Source organism: Colobus angolensis, unplaced genomic scaffold (genome assembly GCF_000951035.1).
Source record: "Colobus angolensis palliatus isolate OR3802 unplaced genomic scaffold, Cang.pa_1.0 Scaffold109, whole genome shotgun sequence".
In the NCBI taxonomy this organism is placed as follows: Eukaryota; Metazoa; Chordata; class Mammalia; order Primates; family Cercopithecidae; genus Colobus; species Colobus angolensis.
This window is the reverse complement of record NW_012111919.1, coordinates 2319511-2338002: the sequence shown is the minus strand read 5'-3', so window position 1 is coordinate 2338002 and position 18492 is coordinate 2319511. Positions and strand designations below refer to the sequence as shown.

General features: G+C 52.9%; 1 protein-coding gene across 2 annotated transcripts in view; it reads right to left on the bottom strand.

The window, feature by feature from the left end:
• DNMT3A (DNA (cytosine-5-)-methyltransferase 3 alpha) overlaps positions 1-18492 on the bottom strand; it is an 80066-nt gene that overhangs the window by 45423 nt on the left and 16151 nt on the right. The window contains exon 3 of one of the 2 annotated variants that reach the window (XM_011950509.1): positions 2098-2368. In XM_011950509.1, the coding sequence (XP_011805899.1) occupies positions 2098-2368 (271 nt within the window). Of the gene's footprint in view, positions 1-1179; positions 2369-18492 lie in introns of those variants that run through there. The other variant, XM_011950528.1, reaches the window with a different exon arrangement.

Genomic DNA, 18492 nt, shown 5'->3' with positions numbered 1-18492 from the left:
CACCCCCGCCCCCAGCCCCAGCAGCCACCTTGAAGGCCTGGCCTGTCTGCCTCAGCACTTTCCACACCCTTCTCCTTTGCTCTCTACACTCTAGCCTTGTGACATCTGTCAGTTTGCTGGGTGCCCTGCTCCCTCCCACCTGGGAGCCTTCTTCCCTGTTCTCACTCTCTTCCTCTACCCCTCACCCAATGGACTCCCTCGCCCTTCAGCTAAGGCTGGATGGCCCAGACCAACTCAGGTTCTTCATTGCAGTTCCCCTGGACATGTTTCACTTCCCTTAGAGTGTTTATCTCCATGTGTAATCCCATCTTTTTAAGCGTGGATTTCTCATTAATGTCTGTCTCTCCAGCTGACTGTGAGGTCCTTGAGGGCAAGAACCAGGTTTTTGTTCATAACAATTTCCCTAGTCCCTGGTATGGATCCTAGCACACCCTGAATGGGTGTTTTAAGAAACACCTGTTGACTGACCGATGCAGGAGCCCTTGAGAACAACTAGAAATGGAGGCAGGGAAATCCCAAAGTGAAAACAAACCCTCAAGACCAGAGAACAGCTTTGGGGCTATGGCTCCATGCTGCAGGGCAGGAAGGAATGCCATGACCCTGGGTAGCAGCTTGGCAGGAGTCATCGTGGGGTCATGGGAGGCGAAGTCAACTGCAGTCAGCCCGTGGGGAACACCACATTTGGAAGGGCAGGGCTGATGGGTTCTCTCACACACCTGGCATTGTTAATGGGAAGAATGGTGTCTTCTCCCTTTCCTCATCTGTTTCACTCCTCTCAGGCCCTTCCCACTCCCAGGAAGTATCAGACAGTTCAGGACCTGTCTCTGCACCAAGCCCCATTCCAGGACAGCGGAAAATAGTAGAAAGGCACAAGACTAGGACTGAATGAGCCCTGGATCTGCCACTTAAGGTTTGGGCTCTATGAGCAAGTCACATCATCACTTTAAGCCTCAATATTTTTCTCCTGAAAATGAGGATAATCATATCTCTTGAATAAGATTGTTAGAGGAGTAAATAAAACAACTAATACAGATTCCCTCTGTAGTGTTCTGCACCTAGTGGGAGCATCATACATATTTTTTGAATAATAAATGAATAAAAGCTTCTTAGTAAGTTTGGAAATTTGTATTCTGGTTCTCTATCCTGCATGAACATTAGGTTGGATCCATGCAAAATAAGTTACGCCAATTAATCAATTTACTCATTCCATCATACACGCTTGGAAGGAAGACTTTTTGAAATTAAAATGCACATATGCAAAACAACCTGGCAGGGCCCTGGGAGGATCAAATGTGATAATGTATGAGAAAGCGCTTTGTAAACTGTGAAGCCCTGTACAAATGCTAGTTGTCCTCATTACTAACATGTTTACAGCTCGGTTGGCCCTGAAATTGCTGGCTTAACCTGAAAGAGAAAAGTGGGCAACTTTCCAGGCTTCCAGGGTTAGGCCAAAAAGTCCCCAGATGAAGAGGCCTGGACTGGGCAGTACACAGAATACCCTCACCCAGCCCCCTCCCCACGCCACTGTCACAACCAAACTTCCAGTCAAGTCAGCCCAACTAGGGTGGGCTTAGGACCTCTGCACCCAGGGAGGCAAACAGGGTATCTGCTGCCCTTGAGTACCCAGGCCATGGGCTACAAATACAGCAATCCCCAGGAGCTGCAGGGCACGTGGGAGAGTGAGCAGGCCAGGCAGAGCTGCAGAAAACTAAGGCCCACAACCAGCCACAGAAGGCGATGGAGGGACAGCCATTATCCCAGTCTAGCAATCGCTGGCGTTATGAAAGCCCACTGTTGCCAGATCTAGCTTTTTTTCTTTTTCCAATGAGAAGCCAAAACTCCAGATTTTTATGTGAAATTTTTTGATTTTTAAATACTGGCAACTAATTTTTTAGATGTTTAAAACACTCTATGGGCCAAATAAAACATATGTGCAGGCTGCATCCAGCCAGTAGCCTCCAGGCCATAGCCTTGGCAAGCAGACCTTTAGCCACGACCCAGCCCATCCTTCCTAGGACCTGCTGGAAGCCCAAGTCCCTGACTCTCAGGGTATGCTGGTGGGCCCAGAAGAGGCTGCCCCTGGTGCTGAGGACTCACCCGCTTCTGCAGGTGCTCCTCGGCCCTCCTTGGGGGTGCAGCAGCCATTTTCCACTGCTCTTGAGGCTTCAGGCGGGGTCTCAGCTGCACCCTCTCCCTCTGCTGGGGCCCCGCCCTTCTGCCCCCCAGCAGGGCTCCCCTCCTCTGGCTGGGGCTCACTCCGCTTCTCCAAGTCCCCGTTGGGTAACAGCTCTGAGGGGCCTGAGTCCTGGGCCATGGATGGGGACTTGGAGGTCACCACAGAGTCCTTTGGCGTGTCACTGCTTTCCACCTGCAAATAGAAGAAAGATATACAAAAGGAGGGTTAGATCAGTAGGCTTAGCCTGTTTCGGATTATTGACCGCTCTGAAATTCTAGAGAAGGTTATGCGCTTTCTGTCCAGAAATTGTGTTCATATAAATCTTCAAGCAAACAGATACATTCACAATTTTGCTTTCAACATCAAAGGATTCATGGGCTTGACCCCTTGAAATCATGGGTCTGTGGACTCCAGCTTAAGAAACAGGAAAATAATCCAAGCAGGTTTGCCAGCCTGGTTGCACTTCTCAAGGGATCTGTACCCCCACCCCACCACCACTCACTGAGGTTACATAGGATGTCCAAGCCATCTCTGCAGCCCCTGTTCAAAAAGAAATGCTCTGGCCAGGCGTGGTGGCTCACACCTGTAACGCCAGCACTTTGGGAGGCCGATGTGGGTGGATCACCTGAGGTCAGGAGTTTAAGACCAGCCTGATCAACGTGGAGAAACCCCATCTCTACTAAAAATACAAAGTTAGTCGGGGATGGTGGTGGGCGCCTGTAATCCCAGGTACTCAGGAAGCAGGAGAACCGCTTGAACCTGGGAGGCAGAGGTTGCGGTGAGCCGAGATCGTGCCATTGCACTCCAGCCTGGGCAACAAGAACAAAACTCTGTCTCAAAAAAAAAAAAAAAAGGCTCCTTGTGCCACCCATAATCCAATAAGAACCTCCCTCCTCCAGAAGGTTGCAGTGCCACCAGATCAAGTCTGGGACTCAGTCTGGTCTGACTTCTGTGGTCAGTGCTCTCCCAGCTTTCCTCTTGATCTCCTGAGGCATGAGAGTCGAAGGAGGCCCCCTAGAAAAGCATTCTGTGGGCTCATAGCCTAGTGCAGCCTTCTCCCTTGGCCTGGGCCGTCCCAGATTCTTTTAGGCACTCAGACCCAGAAGATCAAAGGCTCTGGCAAACAATTTTCAGGCTCTGCAACAACCCTTCCTGAGCACTGGGGTCTCTCATTCCCTTCAAGGGAAATCATTTCTTTATCCCCTAGAGTCTAAGAACTGAACTCACTAAGGTTCCAGGTAATAAAAATCAAATAAAGAATAATCCTGGCTGTCTGTGTGTATCACTGCACAGAGGACAAAGCTCCTCACTTATTACCTCCTCAGAGTTTCTCAGCCTCCCTGGGAAGCAGGTGAGGAACCTGAGGCTCTCTGAAATTTTGTGATTTGCTCCAGGTCACAGGCTTTGCAAGGACAAAGCAAGAGCTGGAGAGCTGGGTGCCTGCTGTGTGCTCTGCTGTGTGTATATATTCAGTCCTCAGTCATCCAGAGGCAAGTGGGCCAGGACACCTCAAGAAGAATGGAGGTGTCTAGCATGGGACAGGAACAGGCAGGGGTCCCCACAGCTCGACACTCTGCCACACCCACGGGCACCAGGCTGCACTCAGCAACTCTGCCGCGCTGGCTCGGCTCCTTATGTAGAACACCTACCCAGTAGAAAGGCAGGGACAGCGTCAGCTCAGCAAACCTCAGATAAGGCACTCAGCACCTCGGTTTCCCCACCTGTCAGATGGAGATGACTGGTCTAGACCAATGGAGGTTTTGTCTTTTTGTCTTTTTTTTTTTTCTACTTATAAAAGTCAGACACATATATCATAAAAAAAATCAAACTATAGCCAGCCGTAGTGGCTCATGCCTATAATCCTAGCACTTTGGGAGGCTGAGGCAGGAGGATCACCTGACATCAGGAGTTTGAGACCAGCCTGGCTAACATGGCAAAACCCTGTCTCTACTAAAAATTAGCTGGGCGTGGTGGTGCATGCCTGTAATCCCAGCTATTTGAGAGGCTGAGGCAGGAGAATCACTTGAACCCAGGAGGTGGAGGTTGCAGTGAGCTGAGATTGCACCACTGCACTCCAGCCTGGGCAACAGAGCGAGACTCCCTCTCAAAAAAAAAAAAAGAAAATCAAACTATACAAAAAAATGAATAATGCTAAAAGGTTAAAGCTCCTATTTCAGCTCCCTACCCCCAAAATTTCTCCCCGGAGGTACCCATTATTAACAGTTCAGTGAGCATCCTTTCCAGACTTTTTCCTATGCATCGACAATCATGTGTAAGTTACATGTTTATACATATGTATTCATATACACACTCAGATCCAGAAATGTTTTTTTCCAAAAGGGTATCATACTAGTCGTAATGTTCTGCAACTTGCTTTTTCACTTAACAAGCAGAGTGGGCATCCCTCCATCCCAGTGCAGATGGATCTGGATGCTCCAAAATGTATGCATGCCGTTCCCTGATGGTGGGCATTTGGGCTGATTTGCTTTTTGCTGCAGTGAATACCCTTGCACTTACAGCTCTGTCCAGCTGCGTGTTTCCATGGGACGGAGTTCCAGAAGTGGTCTGGCAGGGTGAAAGGGCCTGTCCAGCTAAATGTGCAGAGATACTGCCAAATTCCCTCTAGAGTTTCCCACCACTCAAGTGCACAGCCTGAGAGAGCACTGGGTCTCCAGCCCCTCCCCTGCAGAGCCCTATTTCCAAGGCTGCTTTTGTTCTAACGGTCTAGGACTTGAACTCTGAACCCATTGTTATTTGGTGAGGAACCCCAGAGATGGCAATTAGGGACAATGGCCTTGGGAAAACAAAAACAAAAACAAAACCAGGTATGCTTTCCTCCCTGGACGGGACCGGGCACAGGGAGCAGCTGGAGAGGGAGCAGAAGGAACTGCAGGGCCTGCCAAGCTCCTTTCCTGCTGTGCAGGGCGGCTGGGCAGGCCTGCTTCCAGGAGGGAAGCGCCCACAGAAAGCTGCATGTGTGTACTCCTCAGCAGTTGGAGGCAGAGGGCTGCAAAGAGAGGAAGAGGAGGTGACTGGTGAACGCGAGAAGTCCTCTGCTGTGCTTGGGGGCTTGGGCTGATGCCAGCAGAGCTGGGAAGGTCAAATCCAGGAAGGAAAGTGGACCCCTGCCTATCGCCCCTGCCTCCATCCTGTGTGTCGGGACCTTCCTCAGAACTCAGAACACCTCTCCTCCCACCCTGCTTAAGCAAAGAGGGCATTTCCAGCCTAGAATGGTCCTCCCTGGTGTAAACCCTGTCTGTCACCCTTCAAGGCTCAGTCATGAGCCCCAGCAGCCTGAAGAGTGGAGTGTACTCCTGCACTGACAGCCACCTTCCAGGGTCCAGCTGTGCCAGGTACCCCAAAGCCCCCAACATGGCACTACCATGGAGGTGTGCTTGGGGTCCTGCCTGGCCAACTTGAGCTGAGCAGCTTAGGTCAGAGCCAGACTTTTGCATGGCTGCATCTTCCTTTCTTCTCATCATTTGCTGCCCTGCAGACACCTCATATTGGGGCAGGTTCTGAGCCCCGCAAAGCTGCTGGAGGCAACTCCACTGTCACTCACTTCCTGCCTGGGACCACACAGCCTCCTCTCATGCTGGGACTCACTTCCTGTTGACTGCTGACTCCGTAGCATAGAGACCCATGAGGGCCGTAGCATAGAGACCCATGAGGGCTGACTCTGAGGCCCAACACAGCCCCAGGCTTCCGACCAACCCAGTCATTCATGCACACTAGTAAGCCCGGCCCTGGCCTCTACTCACTAGATGCCAGCACCTCTCCCTAGTCTGCAACAGCACCAGAGGCGCCATTCTCCTAGAGATGCCCTCAAAGCCAGGTGGGAGTCAGGCATGCTGGGCAGATGATGGGGGAGCAGGGCATGGTGCTCATTTCCAGCCCCAGGTTAGCTCACCAGCTGAAATCCCCACTCCCACATCCGGTCCACACCGTCCTCTGCCCAACCATCCCCTCCTGCTCATCTGCTCGCTCAGGTTCTGGATGAGCCAATTCAGCCAATGTTCTGGGGTTAGTGGGGGCCGATGACTTCTGCCACGCTCAACCCTTAATTCATCCCACCCATCAAGAAGTCCCTCAAGCTAAGTGTGGCCCCTCACTGGGGCTCTCTGGGGCTCAGGGTAACCAGCAGGACAAAACCATCCAGAGGAAGGAACAAGGTCCCCGTCAAATGGCCTGAGGCAACTGTCCAAGTCTCTGGGGAAGACCTGGGTGCTCACTGAAGGAGCCATTCCTGGTGAGAAGGGCAGAAACCTCAGCCTGGAAGCCCAGGAGGGAGGGGTACCCCAGCCAGGCCTGGCCTCTTCTGCCCCCACTCCATGCCCTCCTCCCAGCCACTCTCCTCCCCTCCTTTCCCGTCTCCACAGCTTGTTGACCTCTGGAGGGCAGAGACTTTGCTTGATCCGGCTGGACTTAGCACGGAGTGGGGCACCTGAGAGGTGCTCAGCCAATATTCACAATTGATTCGTGAATGGCAAAGACGAGGCTAAAACTGAGAACCTCCTGCACGCAAGCTACAGGGAGTTTCAGCTTTGCTGCCATGTCTGTTAAACAATCTGCTTTTGTTTGCTTTTATTTTGACAGTCGTCTTGAAAGGAAACACAGCACACCCCTGAGATACTCATGTTGCCCATTATCTGGGAGAGGGCTGGGTTGTGGGGTGCCGACCATCCTAGAAGGCACCACCAGCAGGTGCAGCTGCAGGTGACAATTTCTGAATGGGAAAAGCCGCAGTAAGTACCCATCACTTCTCCTCCCGTGGGTGGCCAGATGGGGGACACAGGAGGGTTGTGAATCTAGTATCATTCTAGAGTTCAGTATAGATCGGTCCTATCACCCACTGTCCACCTACCCCCACCTGGTATGCCTCACTTTGGGTCTTCAAATCCTGCCCGCCACTTCCTGGGGTGCCTCCGAGTTTGCCAACCTTTGCTTTCCTTCTGGGCAGAACCCCCCCCTTGCCTCCGGCTTTTCCTCAGTCCTCTCCTGTGAGCAGCTTTTCTAGGCAGGTTAAGGCTGTAGTTCTCAACTGGGGCAATTTTGCTACCTCCCTACCAGGACATTTTGGCATATGTGTGAAGACATTTTTGGCCACCACATGGTTGGGGAGAAGTGCTGGCATCTAGTGAGTAGAGGCTAGGGAAGCTGCTAAACACCCCACCAGACAGAGGACACCCCCTACAACAGAGATTTAGTCCAGACAAAATGGCAATAGTGTCTTTGAAAAACCCTGGGCTGAGGGTAGGGGCAAGGACAGGAACTGCCTTTATCTAAGCAATGCTTTTTTTTTTTTTTTTGAGATGGAGTTTCACTCTTGTTGCCCAGGCTGGAGTGCAGAGGTGCAATCTCGGCTCACTACAACCTCCACCTCCTGGGTTCAAGTGATTCTACTGCCTCAGCCTCCCAAGTAGTTGGGATTACAGGTATCCGCTACCACACTTGGCTAACTTTTAGTATTTTTGGTAAAGATGGGGTTTCACCATGTTGGCCAGGCTGGATTCAAACTCCTGACCTCAGGTAATCCACCTGCCTCAGCCTCCCAAAGTGCTGAGATTACAGGCATGAGCCACCATGCCTGGCTTAAGAAACACTTTTTTTGGCCAGGTGTGGTGGCTCACGCCTGTAATCCCAGCACTTTGGGAGGCCGAGGTGGGTGGATCACGAGGTCAGCAGATCGAGACCATCTTGGCTAACATGGTGAAACCCTGTCTCTACTAAAAATACAAAAAATTAGCTGGGCGTGGTGGCAGGCGTCTGTAGTCCCAGCTGCTGGGGAGGCTGAGGCAGGAGAATGGTGTGAACCCAGGAGGCAGAGCTTGCAGTGAGCCGAGATCACGCCACTGCATTCCAGCCTGGGCAACAGAGTGAGACTCCATATCAAAAAAAGACAGAGTCTTTTTTTTTGAGACAGAGTCTCACTCTTTCGCCCAGGCTGGAGTGCAGTGGCATTATCTCAGCTCACTGCTACCAGGCCTGGCTAACTTTCGTATTTTTAGTAGAGACGTGGTTTCACCATCTTGGCCAGGCTGGTCTTGAATTTCTGATCTTGTGATCCACCCACCTCGCCCTCTCAAAGTGCTAGGATTACAGGCGTGAGCCCCCGTGCCCGGCCTAGAAACACTTTCGTAAACTTTTAAAAAACTGGGGTAAAACATACATGACATTTACCATTTTAACCCTTTTCAAGCGTACTTTAAGTACACTCTGATACAGCCTTTACCCCCATCCATCTCCAGAACTTTTTCACAATCCCAAACAGAAACTCTGCCTCCATTCAATACTAACTTCCCAGTCGCCTCTCCCCCAGTCACCACTCTTCTACTTTCTGTCTTCTACGGAGCATTTTAAAGTATGTGTGTGGAAGGATCTGGACCCCTCAGCCCCCTATAGTTGGCAGGTGTGGACAGCTGCTGACCCAGCCTCGCCCTGAAGGGGTGGGGGTGAACCCACCACACCCCTCACTGCTGTCCCATCCAATGCATGCCACGTTTGTTTACAAAGCGCTTTCTCACCCAATCTCCTTACACGTCATACCTCTGAATCTAATTATCTGTGTACTGTGGCCTCCTTCCTTAACTGTGAGCCTTGCCTTATTTCACATTTTTTTTTGAAGACGGAGTCTCGCTCTGCTGCCTGGGTGGGTGCAGCGGCGTGATCTCAGCTCACTGCAAGCTCCGCCTCCCGAGTTCAAGCGACTCTTCTGCCTCAGCCTCCCGAGTAGCTGGGATTACAGGTGCCTGCCACCACGCCTGGCTAATTTTTGTATTTTTAGTAGAGATGGGGTTTCTCCATGTTGGCCAGGCTGGTGTCAAACTCCTGACCTCAGGTGATCCTCCCGCCTTGGCCTCCCAAAGTGAAACCCTGGGATGACAGGGGGCAGCCCCCGCCCGGCTGATCTTATTTAACTTTGTGGGCCTCTCCACCTACAGCTTTCTAGTGTCCCACACAGGACTGGGCATACATATGCTTATAAAATTCATAAATGTAATTTTCACGGGGATCCTAGGGGAGCTAGAGCGATGCTCGCTTTTCTCAGGCCTGCCTTGGGTCACACGCCTCTGAACAGTAAAGCTTCCAGGATGGCCCAGTTACAGGCCAGACATCTGAAGGCCGACTCCCTCTCTGGGTTGAGTCTCAAAAAAGCGCAAGCTCACAAACGCCCCCAGGGTTCGGAGAAGGCACAGACGGCAGTGTAGTGCCCAAGAAAGGCCGGGCAGAGGCTGCTGGCCTTCCCCTGACCAGTGCCCAACTCAAGCAAAAGCCAGAGGCAAGGCAAGGAGGAGCCCTCTGCTGTGGCCTGCCCAGCCGGAACCAATTCCCCAGCCCTGCCGCCGCCTCCTTTTCCCCCTTTGCCCAAAGTCTGGGCCAGACCCAGACCTCCTGCCCCTCCTTCACTCCAGGCAAAGCCTTGCCTCCCAGGGTGGGGCAAAGTCTGAAACTCCTAATAGGGGGAGGTGATTTTTTTCTTTTCTTTAAGAGATAGGGTCTTGCTTTGTCACTCAGGTTGGAGTGCGGTGGCACAATCACAGCTCACTGTGGCCTTGAATTCCTGGGTTCAAGCAACCTTTCTGCCTCAGTTTCACTAGTACCAGGGACTACAGGTGCCTGCCACCATGCCTAATTTTTTATGTTTACGGAAGTAATTAAAAAAAAATTTTTTTTTCGAGACAAGGTCTCACTCTGCTGCCCAGGCTGGAGTGCAGGGGTGTGACCATAGCCCCCTGCAGCCTCAAATTCAACAATTTTCCTATCTCAGCCTCCCAAGGAGCTGGGACCACTGGCGTGTGCCACCACATCCAGTTAATTTTATGGAAGTGATTTTTTTTTTCTTTTCTTTTTTTTTTTTTGAGACTCAGTCTCACTCTGTTGCCCAGGCTGGAGTGCAATGGTGTGATCTCGGCTCATTACAACCTCCGCCTCCCGGGTTCAAGTGAGTCTCCTGCCTCAGCCCCCACTGGTAGCTGGGATTACAGGCGTTTGCCACCACATCCGGCTAATTTTTGTATTTTTAGTAGAGATGGGGTTTTGCCATGTTGGCCATGCTGGTCTCGAACTCCCTACCTCAGGTAATCCACCTGCCTCGGCCTCTCAAAGTACTGAGATTACAGGTGTGAGTCACCACGCCCGGCCAGAAGTGATTTTTAAGTATTGCTTTACTATAGTTATCTAAAACCCAGGAGGAGGAGAGGTGGGGGTCATGGTAGAGGGGAGATGAGGCCCTGGCACCCGGGGCAAGGAGCCCTGTCCCCAGGCTGCAGCCCACATGCAGCGCTCACCCAGGAAGGGGGATTCCATGGGGGTGGAGGGTGGGTAGATGCCATTCTCCCTCCTCTCTTGCCTCTTCCTTTCCCACCGGGAGCTCCTCTTGCTTACTCTCCCAGAGCCCAGCAGATAGGGGGGCGACCTCACCTTGGTCACCCAGAGGGCCGGACCTGCCATGGTGCTTTTAAGGCCTCCGTGAGATCCATTCCATGCCACCCGGGAACCCTGGCATCAGGCCAGCCACGGGCTCTTCACCGTCACATGCACAGACTTGAGAAGGAGGCGCCCCCACGCCTGCAGACACCCACTGCCAGCCACAGGACAGAGGGGTGCGAGGAAGCTGTGCGATGCCAACACAGACACGCCAATGAGCCCCTCCACTCGTACCGCGACTCCTCGCTCCTTCCAGTTCCTCAGCTCTGCAGGCCCATCACCCCTCAACTAGCCTGGATTTTTCCAGGTTGACTCTAGTTTCAGGAAACAGCTGCATGTCCACGTAAGCAGGGCAGCTCTGCCCCCGAAGCATTGGCACGGGGCCACGACTGCCCGCCCCCGCCCTTCCTGCAGCCCCCTTCCCCCTGGCAGCCCTCACAGAGATCTGATAGCAGCTGGAAGTGGCCTGTGGCAGGGAGAGCCAGAGAGGCTCACCCCATGCCCACTCTAGGAGGGGCCAGGGATCCCCAGATGCCCCCTTGCTCAGCCTTCCTGGGGTGGACAGAGCAGGCTCCAACGCTATGGAGCCAGGACCCTGACTCCTCCAATTTCCCTTTTCCCTGTAGGGTGGCTAAAAGCGCCGCCAGTGGGGTCAGGGATGGTGGGACCAGAGGCCACAGAGGGACGACTCTGGAAACTCTGGTCCCAGCCCGGGCACCCCCGCCACGTCCTACCGTTCCCCTCACCACATCTGCTGGGAGCTGCCTGTCTCCCTCCTCCCCAGAGATCTCTCCACCCGTGTGTCTGAGGAGAGACCTCTGGGCTCAGCAAAGCCTTAGAGGTCACTCAGTCCGTGGCCTGGCTAGGTCGTCACAAGCCACGGCAAATGGATGCCAGAACGACCATGCGCAGTAAGTGGCCAGCCCACTCAGGGTTCTGTTTCCAGCGGGTAACTGGTCTACCCGGAAGAGGGCCTGGCTGTGCTCTTTGAAGTCAACCTCAAAGGATTTCAGAGTGAGCTAGAGGCTCCCTTTAAAAAGCCATTATGCTGGCTGGGTTTGGTGGCTCATGCCTGTAATCCCAGCACTTTGGGAGGCCGAGGTAGGCGGATCGTCTAAGGTTGGGAGGTCGAGACCAGCCTGGCCAACATGGTGAAACCCCATCTCTACTAAAAATACAAAAAAAAAAAAAGGCCTTTGAGCCCCCTATGCTCAGGCCCACTCCCACATTGTGGAATGTACTTTCATTTTCAATAAATCCCTTCGACCCTAAAATAAAAAAAAAAAAAATTAGCCAGGCATGGTGGTACACCCCTGTAATCCCAGCTACTCAGGAAACTGAGACAGGAGAATTGCTTGAACCCAGGAGGCAGAGGTTGCAGTGAGCTGAGATCGCGCCACTGCACTCCAGGCTGGGCAACAGAGTAAGACTCCTCTCAAAAAAAAACAAAAAAAAAGCCATTACATATGAGAGATCCCATACGTTAAGTAAATCTCTTTTGAAGTTGCTTCTGTTTTCAATCTCTGCCATCCCTAGAGTGACAGGTTTGGTAAGAAGGGAACCCACCATGGAAAATGGTGCTGTCTTTTCTGTGCTTCGTTTACCTTTCTTTCAAATGGGTGTCCTCCCTCCGCTCCCCAGCTGTGCTGTGCTCAACCCACCACACCCGACATGATTTCATAGCCTTAATCACGTCCTCTGCCTTTGTCTCTGCAGACCGGGGAGTCCCAATCTCTTTAGTCTGTCCTCTCTTGGCAGCCTTGCCTTCCCCTTGATCAATTTAGTGCCCTTCTCTGGAGATTTTCCAACTCACTTATGTCTTTCTTGAGGTAGGAGAACCAAAATGTACAGAATTCTCTAGGTGGGGATGATGAAAGAAAACCCATGTCAACAGCTCTCCTCAGATGCGTGTGCCAGCGCGTACCTGCAACAGGAGGAACGATGCAGGTGCAGCACAGGCCCTAGAAAAGCTCATGGGGCCCCAGGAAGGCCACCAAGGCCAGGACCTGTGGGCATGAATGACTCGCTGAAGGTGGCCCTGGGATGTGGAGAGATGAAAATAAACACAGGGATTATTTTTGGAAAAAGAAAAAGGAGATTCTGAGATTCTACTTAAATGCTCCCCAGATAAGATCAGCTATGTAAGGTGGCCTCGACAGGGGCCCCTTCCCCATCTGCTCCCTTCCAGAAGCCTCGTCTCTAACAACAACGCTGACGCTGTCCCTGTTGTGCCATTGCTAGGGCCTCCTTTCACCCCTTCCTCTCCAGCGTTCCCAGGGCCAGCAGCATAGGCTTGGCCAATTCTGCCCCACCACCGCTACCCCCCACAGGCCCTGGGACTTTGCTGGCGCCCCCGCCCCCTCCCCTCTTCCAGCATGTGTTCATGTTCGGGGATGAACGCCATGCTCACGGGTGCCAGAGCTAGTTTCTCAAACACGACTCCTATCACGTCATATCCGCCTCCTCACAACCTTCCAGATAACACATTTTTCAGAGAGGATAAAGAGTAAAAGCACCTCAGGCTGCCTGCAAACTACCTTTCCAATCAAGATTGAGAACATTTTTCTTCTTTTTTTGAGACAGGGTTTTGCTCTGTCACCCAGGTGGAGTGCAGTGGCACAATTAAGGCTCACTGCAGCCTCAACCTCCTGGGCTCAAGAGATCCTCCTGCCTCAGCCTCCCAAGTAGCTGCGACCACAGGTGTACCACCATACCCAGCTACTATTATATATATATATATATATATATATACATATATAAAATTTGTTTTGAGACAGTGTCCCCTGTAGCCCAGACTGGAGTGCAGTGGTGCAATCTCGGCTCACTGCAACCTCCACCTGCCCAGGTTCAAGCGATTCTCGTGCCTCAGCCTCCCAGGTAGCTGGGACCACAGGTATGTGCCACCACGTTCGGCTTTTTTGTATTTTTCGTGGAGATGGGGTTTTGCCATGTTGGCCAGGCTGGTCTCGAATTCCTGGCCTCAAGTGATCCACCTGCCTCGGCCTCCCAAAGTGGTGGGATTACAGGCATAAGCCATTGCACCCAGCCCTGTATACATTTTTCAATGAATCCCTAATCCCCTCAGCCAGGCCTGTGTCTGTATGCTCACAGCCCCTACCTTTGGGCCTCCCCACACTCGCCCCGCCCTGCATGCCTGCCTTCCTTCCTCCACACCCACCTCAGCAGGGTCCTGGAGTCAGGGGTGCCTCTCACTTTCCCCTTGACTTCTCCAAATGTCACCTCCCTTCTAAGGCCCAGGTCAAGTCCCACCTCCTCCATCTTCCTTGGCTTCCCAGCATCCTTAGGAGTCCCACTGCACTTAAGTCCCCCACGGGCTAGGCCCGTCCATGTGGGACTCCAGTAGTGGGTGTCGATTTCACCGCTCAGGTCAGGGAGTGGGTGGGTGGAGCCGCAAAGTTCATAACCATAGGCTCTATCTCACAAGCAGCGTGTCGGCCTGTCTTCCTCACGCCTTCCAAAACATGAGGAGACAGAGTGGGCAGTAGCGTGTACTGATGCAGACTCACAGGAAGAAAAGTCACCTGCAGGGGTGGGCCAGGGGCTGCAGCCCAGGAGTGGGAGACACTATGTCAGGAAGTGTGCATAAAAGTGAGGGGCACCATGTCACCGAGCCGAGGTCCGAAGGGTTAGCCCAGGAGGGGCTCTGATCTGAAAACAGGCAGGGGAGCTAAGCTCTGTCTTAACTTGGAGAAAAATCAAAGGTCCCGTTAGGCTGGAAAGCTAGCCAGTACTGCAAACTTCCAACAGCTGTCCTAAGCTGTACCTAGCTGACTTGCTACAGCAGAATGGTTCCCTAACTTCCCCATTTATACCCCAAGTCATCTGCTCTGAAGTGGGGCAGTTTGCTCTCTTGGACCGGCTCACTCCTGTGGTGTTGGAGGGTCAGCCCTAACACCGGCTTGGGCTCAGCTGAGCTCAGCACCAGCACCCAGCCCCCTCCTCCTCCTCCCTCCCTCCCATTCTGGGTTATTCTTAGCAGGAGGTGACCTCAGAGTGCTCCCTCTGAGCAAAAATAACCCTGGAGGAAGTTGGTGGGTATAAATTGTCAATGAATAAATACGCATCACTAGTAAACAGGGGATGAAGCCCCACAGGGCCACTCACCCCCCAGGGCCTGCTGGGCAAAGGCAGAAACTCTCCCTTCAGGGCTCCAACCAGAACCACCCAGGAAGGACAAAGGCCTCTGCAGGACTGTCTGGGCTGGTGACCAGGCAGGAACCAGCTTCAGACACCCACGTTTGTCACCCTGCAACATCCTTAGAGGCTGCCCTTTCCTCCCCACCTCACACCCACACTGGCTCAGCTCCACGCACTGGCCCCCACCTCCCCATCATGGGCACTGGCCAGCCCGCAGGCCCTGGCCCAGGTGCCAGCTCCCTTCCTAAGCCCCGCCCTGCCTTGCAGCTGACTTCCTGTTTCCTGTTGCCGGCTCTGACTGCAGCATCCTGGCTCTCTGGCCAGTGCTGCAGCCAACTAGGCCGTTGCTGGTTTTAAGCGGGCCCACCTCTTCGCCCTCAGCCCCCTGCAGCCTTCGGCACTTACACACAGGCTCCCTGGTATTTGTGTCAATAACTCTCTTCAGTTATATTTTCTTTGTATGCTTTTTGGACCAGTTCCACACACTTTTTCCAGCAGCCCTGAATTCACATGTTAACTTAAAGAGAACCCCTGGGTAGGTACCCAGTAGCCAAACTGCATGGCTGCAGTGATGAGGAAAGAGCACCATAGGCTTTGCAGTTGAGAGGCGTGAAGTCCAAGTCCTGATCATCTTCTCTGAACCTCAGTCTCTTCTTCTGAATGTGAGGATAATGAAAGTGGTCCCCAACTACCTCATATAGGTTTGTCGGCATCAAACAGGGTAACCCCTGTAAAAGGCCTTTGTAGGCAGTAACATGCTGCATAACTGTGAACCTTTATTGCTGGTCTCTGCCCTCAGCATGGCACAGCTCAGTGACTATGCAATGGCAGTGCATTTTCAAACTGTCGGGGATGAAAGCTCAAGCTTTGGTTTCAGATTTTTAAATTCTCAAGGCACCAAGAAATGATATGGTTGTAAAATATAAAATCACAGCACGTGGATGTGGCAACATTATCACATACACATAAAAGTTTCTGAATAGTTAAACTTAGTTCTGTACCGACAGGTAACAACCAGCGCTTCTCAAGGTGAGGTCTGCAGACCACTGCAGTCCCATGTGTGTGATCGGTGGGCTTGGAACTTGTCTTTATCAGTTCATTTTTATTAATTTTAGAAACAGTTCGAGAAGGGAGAGGCCAGTGTGGGTCACAGTGGCTGAAGTGGGCTTCGTTTTCAGGCTAGGTTCTGCGCTGCGGTGCTGGGGCAGGCGGAGAGAAGGCAGGCTGTGGAATTGTGTAAGGGGTGGGCAGGAGGAGTGGCTGGCTGGTGTGTTTGGGGAGCAGTGAGAAGGTGAGGTTTCTGTGGCCAAAGGGGTGGCATCAGGCATAGCAGGGGAAGGAGTGGTCAGATGGTGAGGGGCTGGAATTCAGATCTTGTCCACTAAAACATGGAGTCCCCGGGGGTTCCTGAAGAGGGACGTGCCGGTGATACATTTACTGTGATTATGTGTGGCCTCTTCTCTCCAGCACACTTGACTGAAATAGAAGGCATCTTCCTCTGGTGGCTTCCCGCACATGGTCATTGCTCAGAAAGTGGAAAGTGTTTGTCATAAAGGGAGCACACTGGCCTGGGCATGCAGGGGGCAGGTGGAGTCTGGTTTGGGTGAGGGCAATGCCAGGGGGCAGAAGGCACCTAGGGACAGATGCCTGTTGAAAGCCAAGAAAGACAGTCCTTGGGGGCAAAAGGAGGAGAGAGCCCAGGATTTCTCGGGCTTGGCGGTGGGACCTGGTGAGGGCACTAAGTGGGTGTACCTGGACCCTCCCTGTCCAGCGCTGGCTGTGGAAGGCCACAGCCTCCAGCCAGGGTTTCATCTCTTACTTCCCAGTCCCCATCCCCCATCCCCCATCCCACCTGTCAGGACCTGAGCCAAGCTCCCTCCCTAGGTTTAGCTGGATGACACACTCAGCTGTTTTAAAGCTCCTTGGCAAATCTATTGCCAGGGCCACAGCTGCAACAGGTCCTGAGAAGCCCTCTCTGCTGTGCTCCTGCACGGGAGGGGAAGAGTCCAGGACCAGCACCTGTGGCTACAAGGGCTGAGCCTTGGCTGCAGCAGCAATCCCCCAACATGGGCTCCCAGGAAAGACCGTGCTGGCTGCTGTCCTTAGGGTCAGTCTCTCTTGGTTCCTCCAATGTGCAAGGAGTCACTTTCCCAACAGCTGACTTCCCAATCAGCTTCGCCTTTCCCATGCTCCTCCTCACCCTGGGCCTCTCCTGAGAGGCCAGGAGTCTGCAGGTGTAACCTAGGACTTAGGCTAGAACACATCCAGACCACGAGGGGCACAGGATGTGCCCCGCCTCCCAGGGCTGCTGAGAGGCCGATGCTGGGCCACCACCCTACAGGCCTGCACCCCAGCCTGGTGGACACTGGGCCCTGCAGTGGAACAGGTTTTTTACACAGCCAGCTCTGCACATTGTTTTTTTGAGACGGAGTCTCACTCTGTCACCCAGACTGGAGTGCAGTCGTGCAATCTTGGCTCACTACAACCTCCGCCTTCTGGGTTCAAGTGATTCTCCTGCCTCAGCCTCCCGAGTAACTGCGATTACAGGTACCCGCCATCATGCCCGGCTAATTTTTACATTTTTGTAGAGACAAGGTTTCACCACGTTGGTCAGGCTGGTCTCAAACTCCTGACCTCAGGTGATCCACCCGCCTCGGCCTCCTAAAGTACTGAGATTACAGGCGTGAGCCATTGCGCCTGGCCCAGCCTGCACATTTGGACTCTGTTTTGCTGTTTGCCAAGTGCCCCAAGATGTGGACAGGGCAGGTTTTACTGGCAGCCATATTTTCCCAATGAGGAAGCAGCCCAGAGAGGTTAGGCAACTCGCTCAAGGACACATGCTGGGAAGCATTAAATCATGGTGCTGCTCTTCTGTCAAACTACGGTTGCCATGGCCCCCTGAAGAGGAAAGGTTTGGCTGGGCAGGGGCAGGTCTGACCTTTGCTGAGGCTCCTTGGCGCTTGCACCATTTCATTCTCACAGGGGCAAGGAAGAATGCATCCTTTTCTCCTCTATTTTTAGAAGGCGAACCTGAGGTTCAGGCAGCAGCTGTTCAAGGTTACACAGGTGGTCAGTGGTGGAGCCAGAATTTGAACTCAGGTCTCTCGGACCCCAAAGACAGTGTTTTTCCTTCTGCACTGGAGCCTGCTTCAGGCCATGGGATGTATGATCGCCGGCCCTTCTCCCCTCACTCAGCAGTGCTCCTCTTCTCTGCCATTGTCTAGGTGATATCCCCATACTCCTGCCACTGACTTCCTTGTACCTTTTCACCTGAGTGCTTCACTCCACCTCTCAGCGATGTAGCTACTCTCTGATTCCGAGACTCAGAGATGAATCAAAGGGTTGCTGGGTCTTTATCTGCTACAGGTGGTGGCTCTTGTCCTCAGAAACTGGATGGGGACGGGGGCAGTTTGCTTAGCAGATTGCAGGTTGCCAAGCCTCAGGAGAGAGGCAGGACATGCTGCAAATGTGCAGTCACCAGTGTGCTCTGATGCCAGCCTGGCTCTCCTCCCACACCTTCTCCATCAAGGTGCCCTGTGGGTAGAGGAGGGTGCAGGGGCCCTGGGAATCTAGAGTCTGCTGCCAGCCAGAAAGTCCTCTGAAGCCCCGTTTTATCTTTCAATGTCATGTGAATTTTTCATTCCAGGCCATAACATATCCACGTTTGCTTTAATATTAAAATGTTGCCGGGCGCGGTGGCTCAAGCCTGTAATCCCAGCACTTTGGGAGGC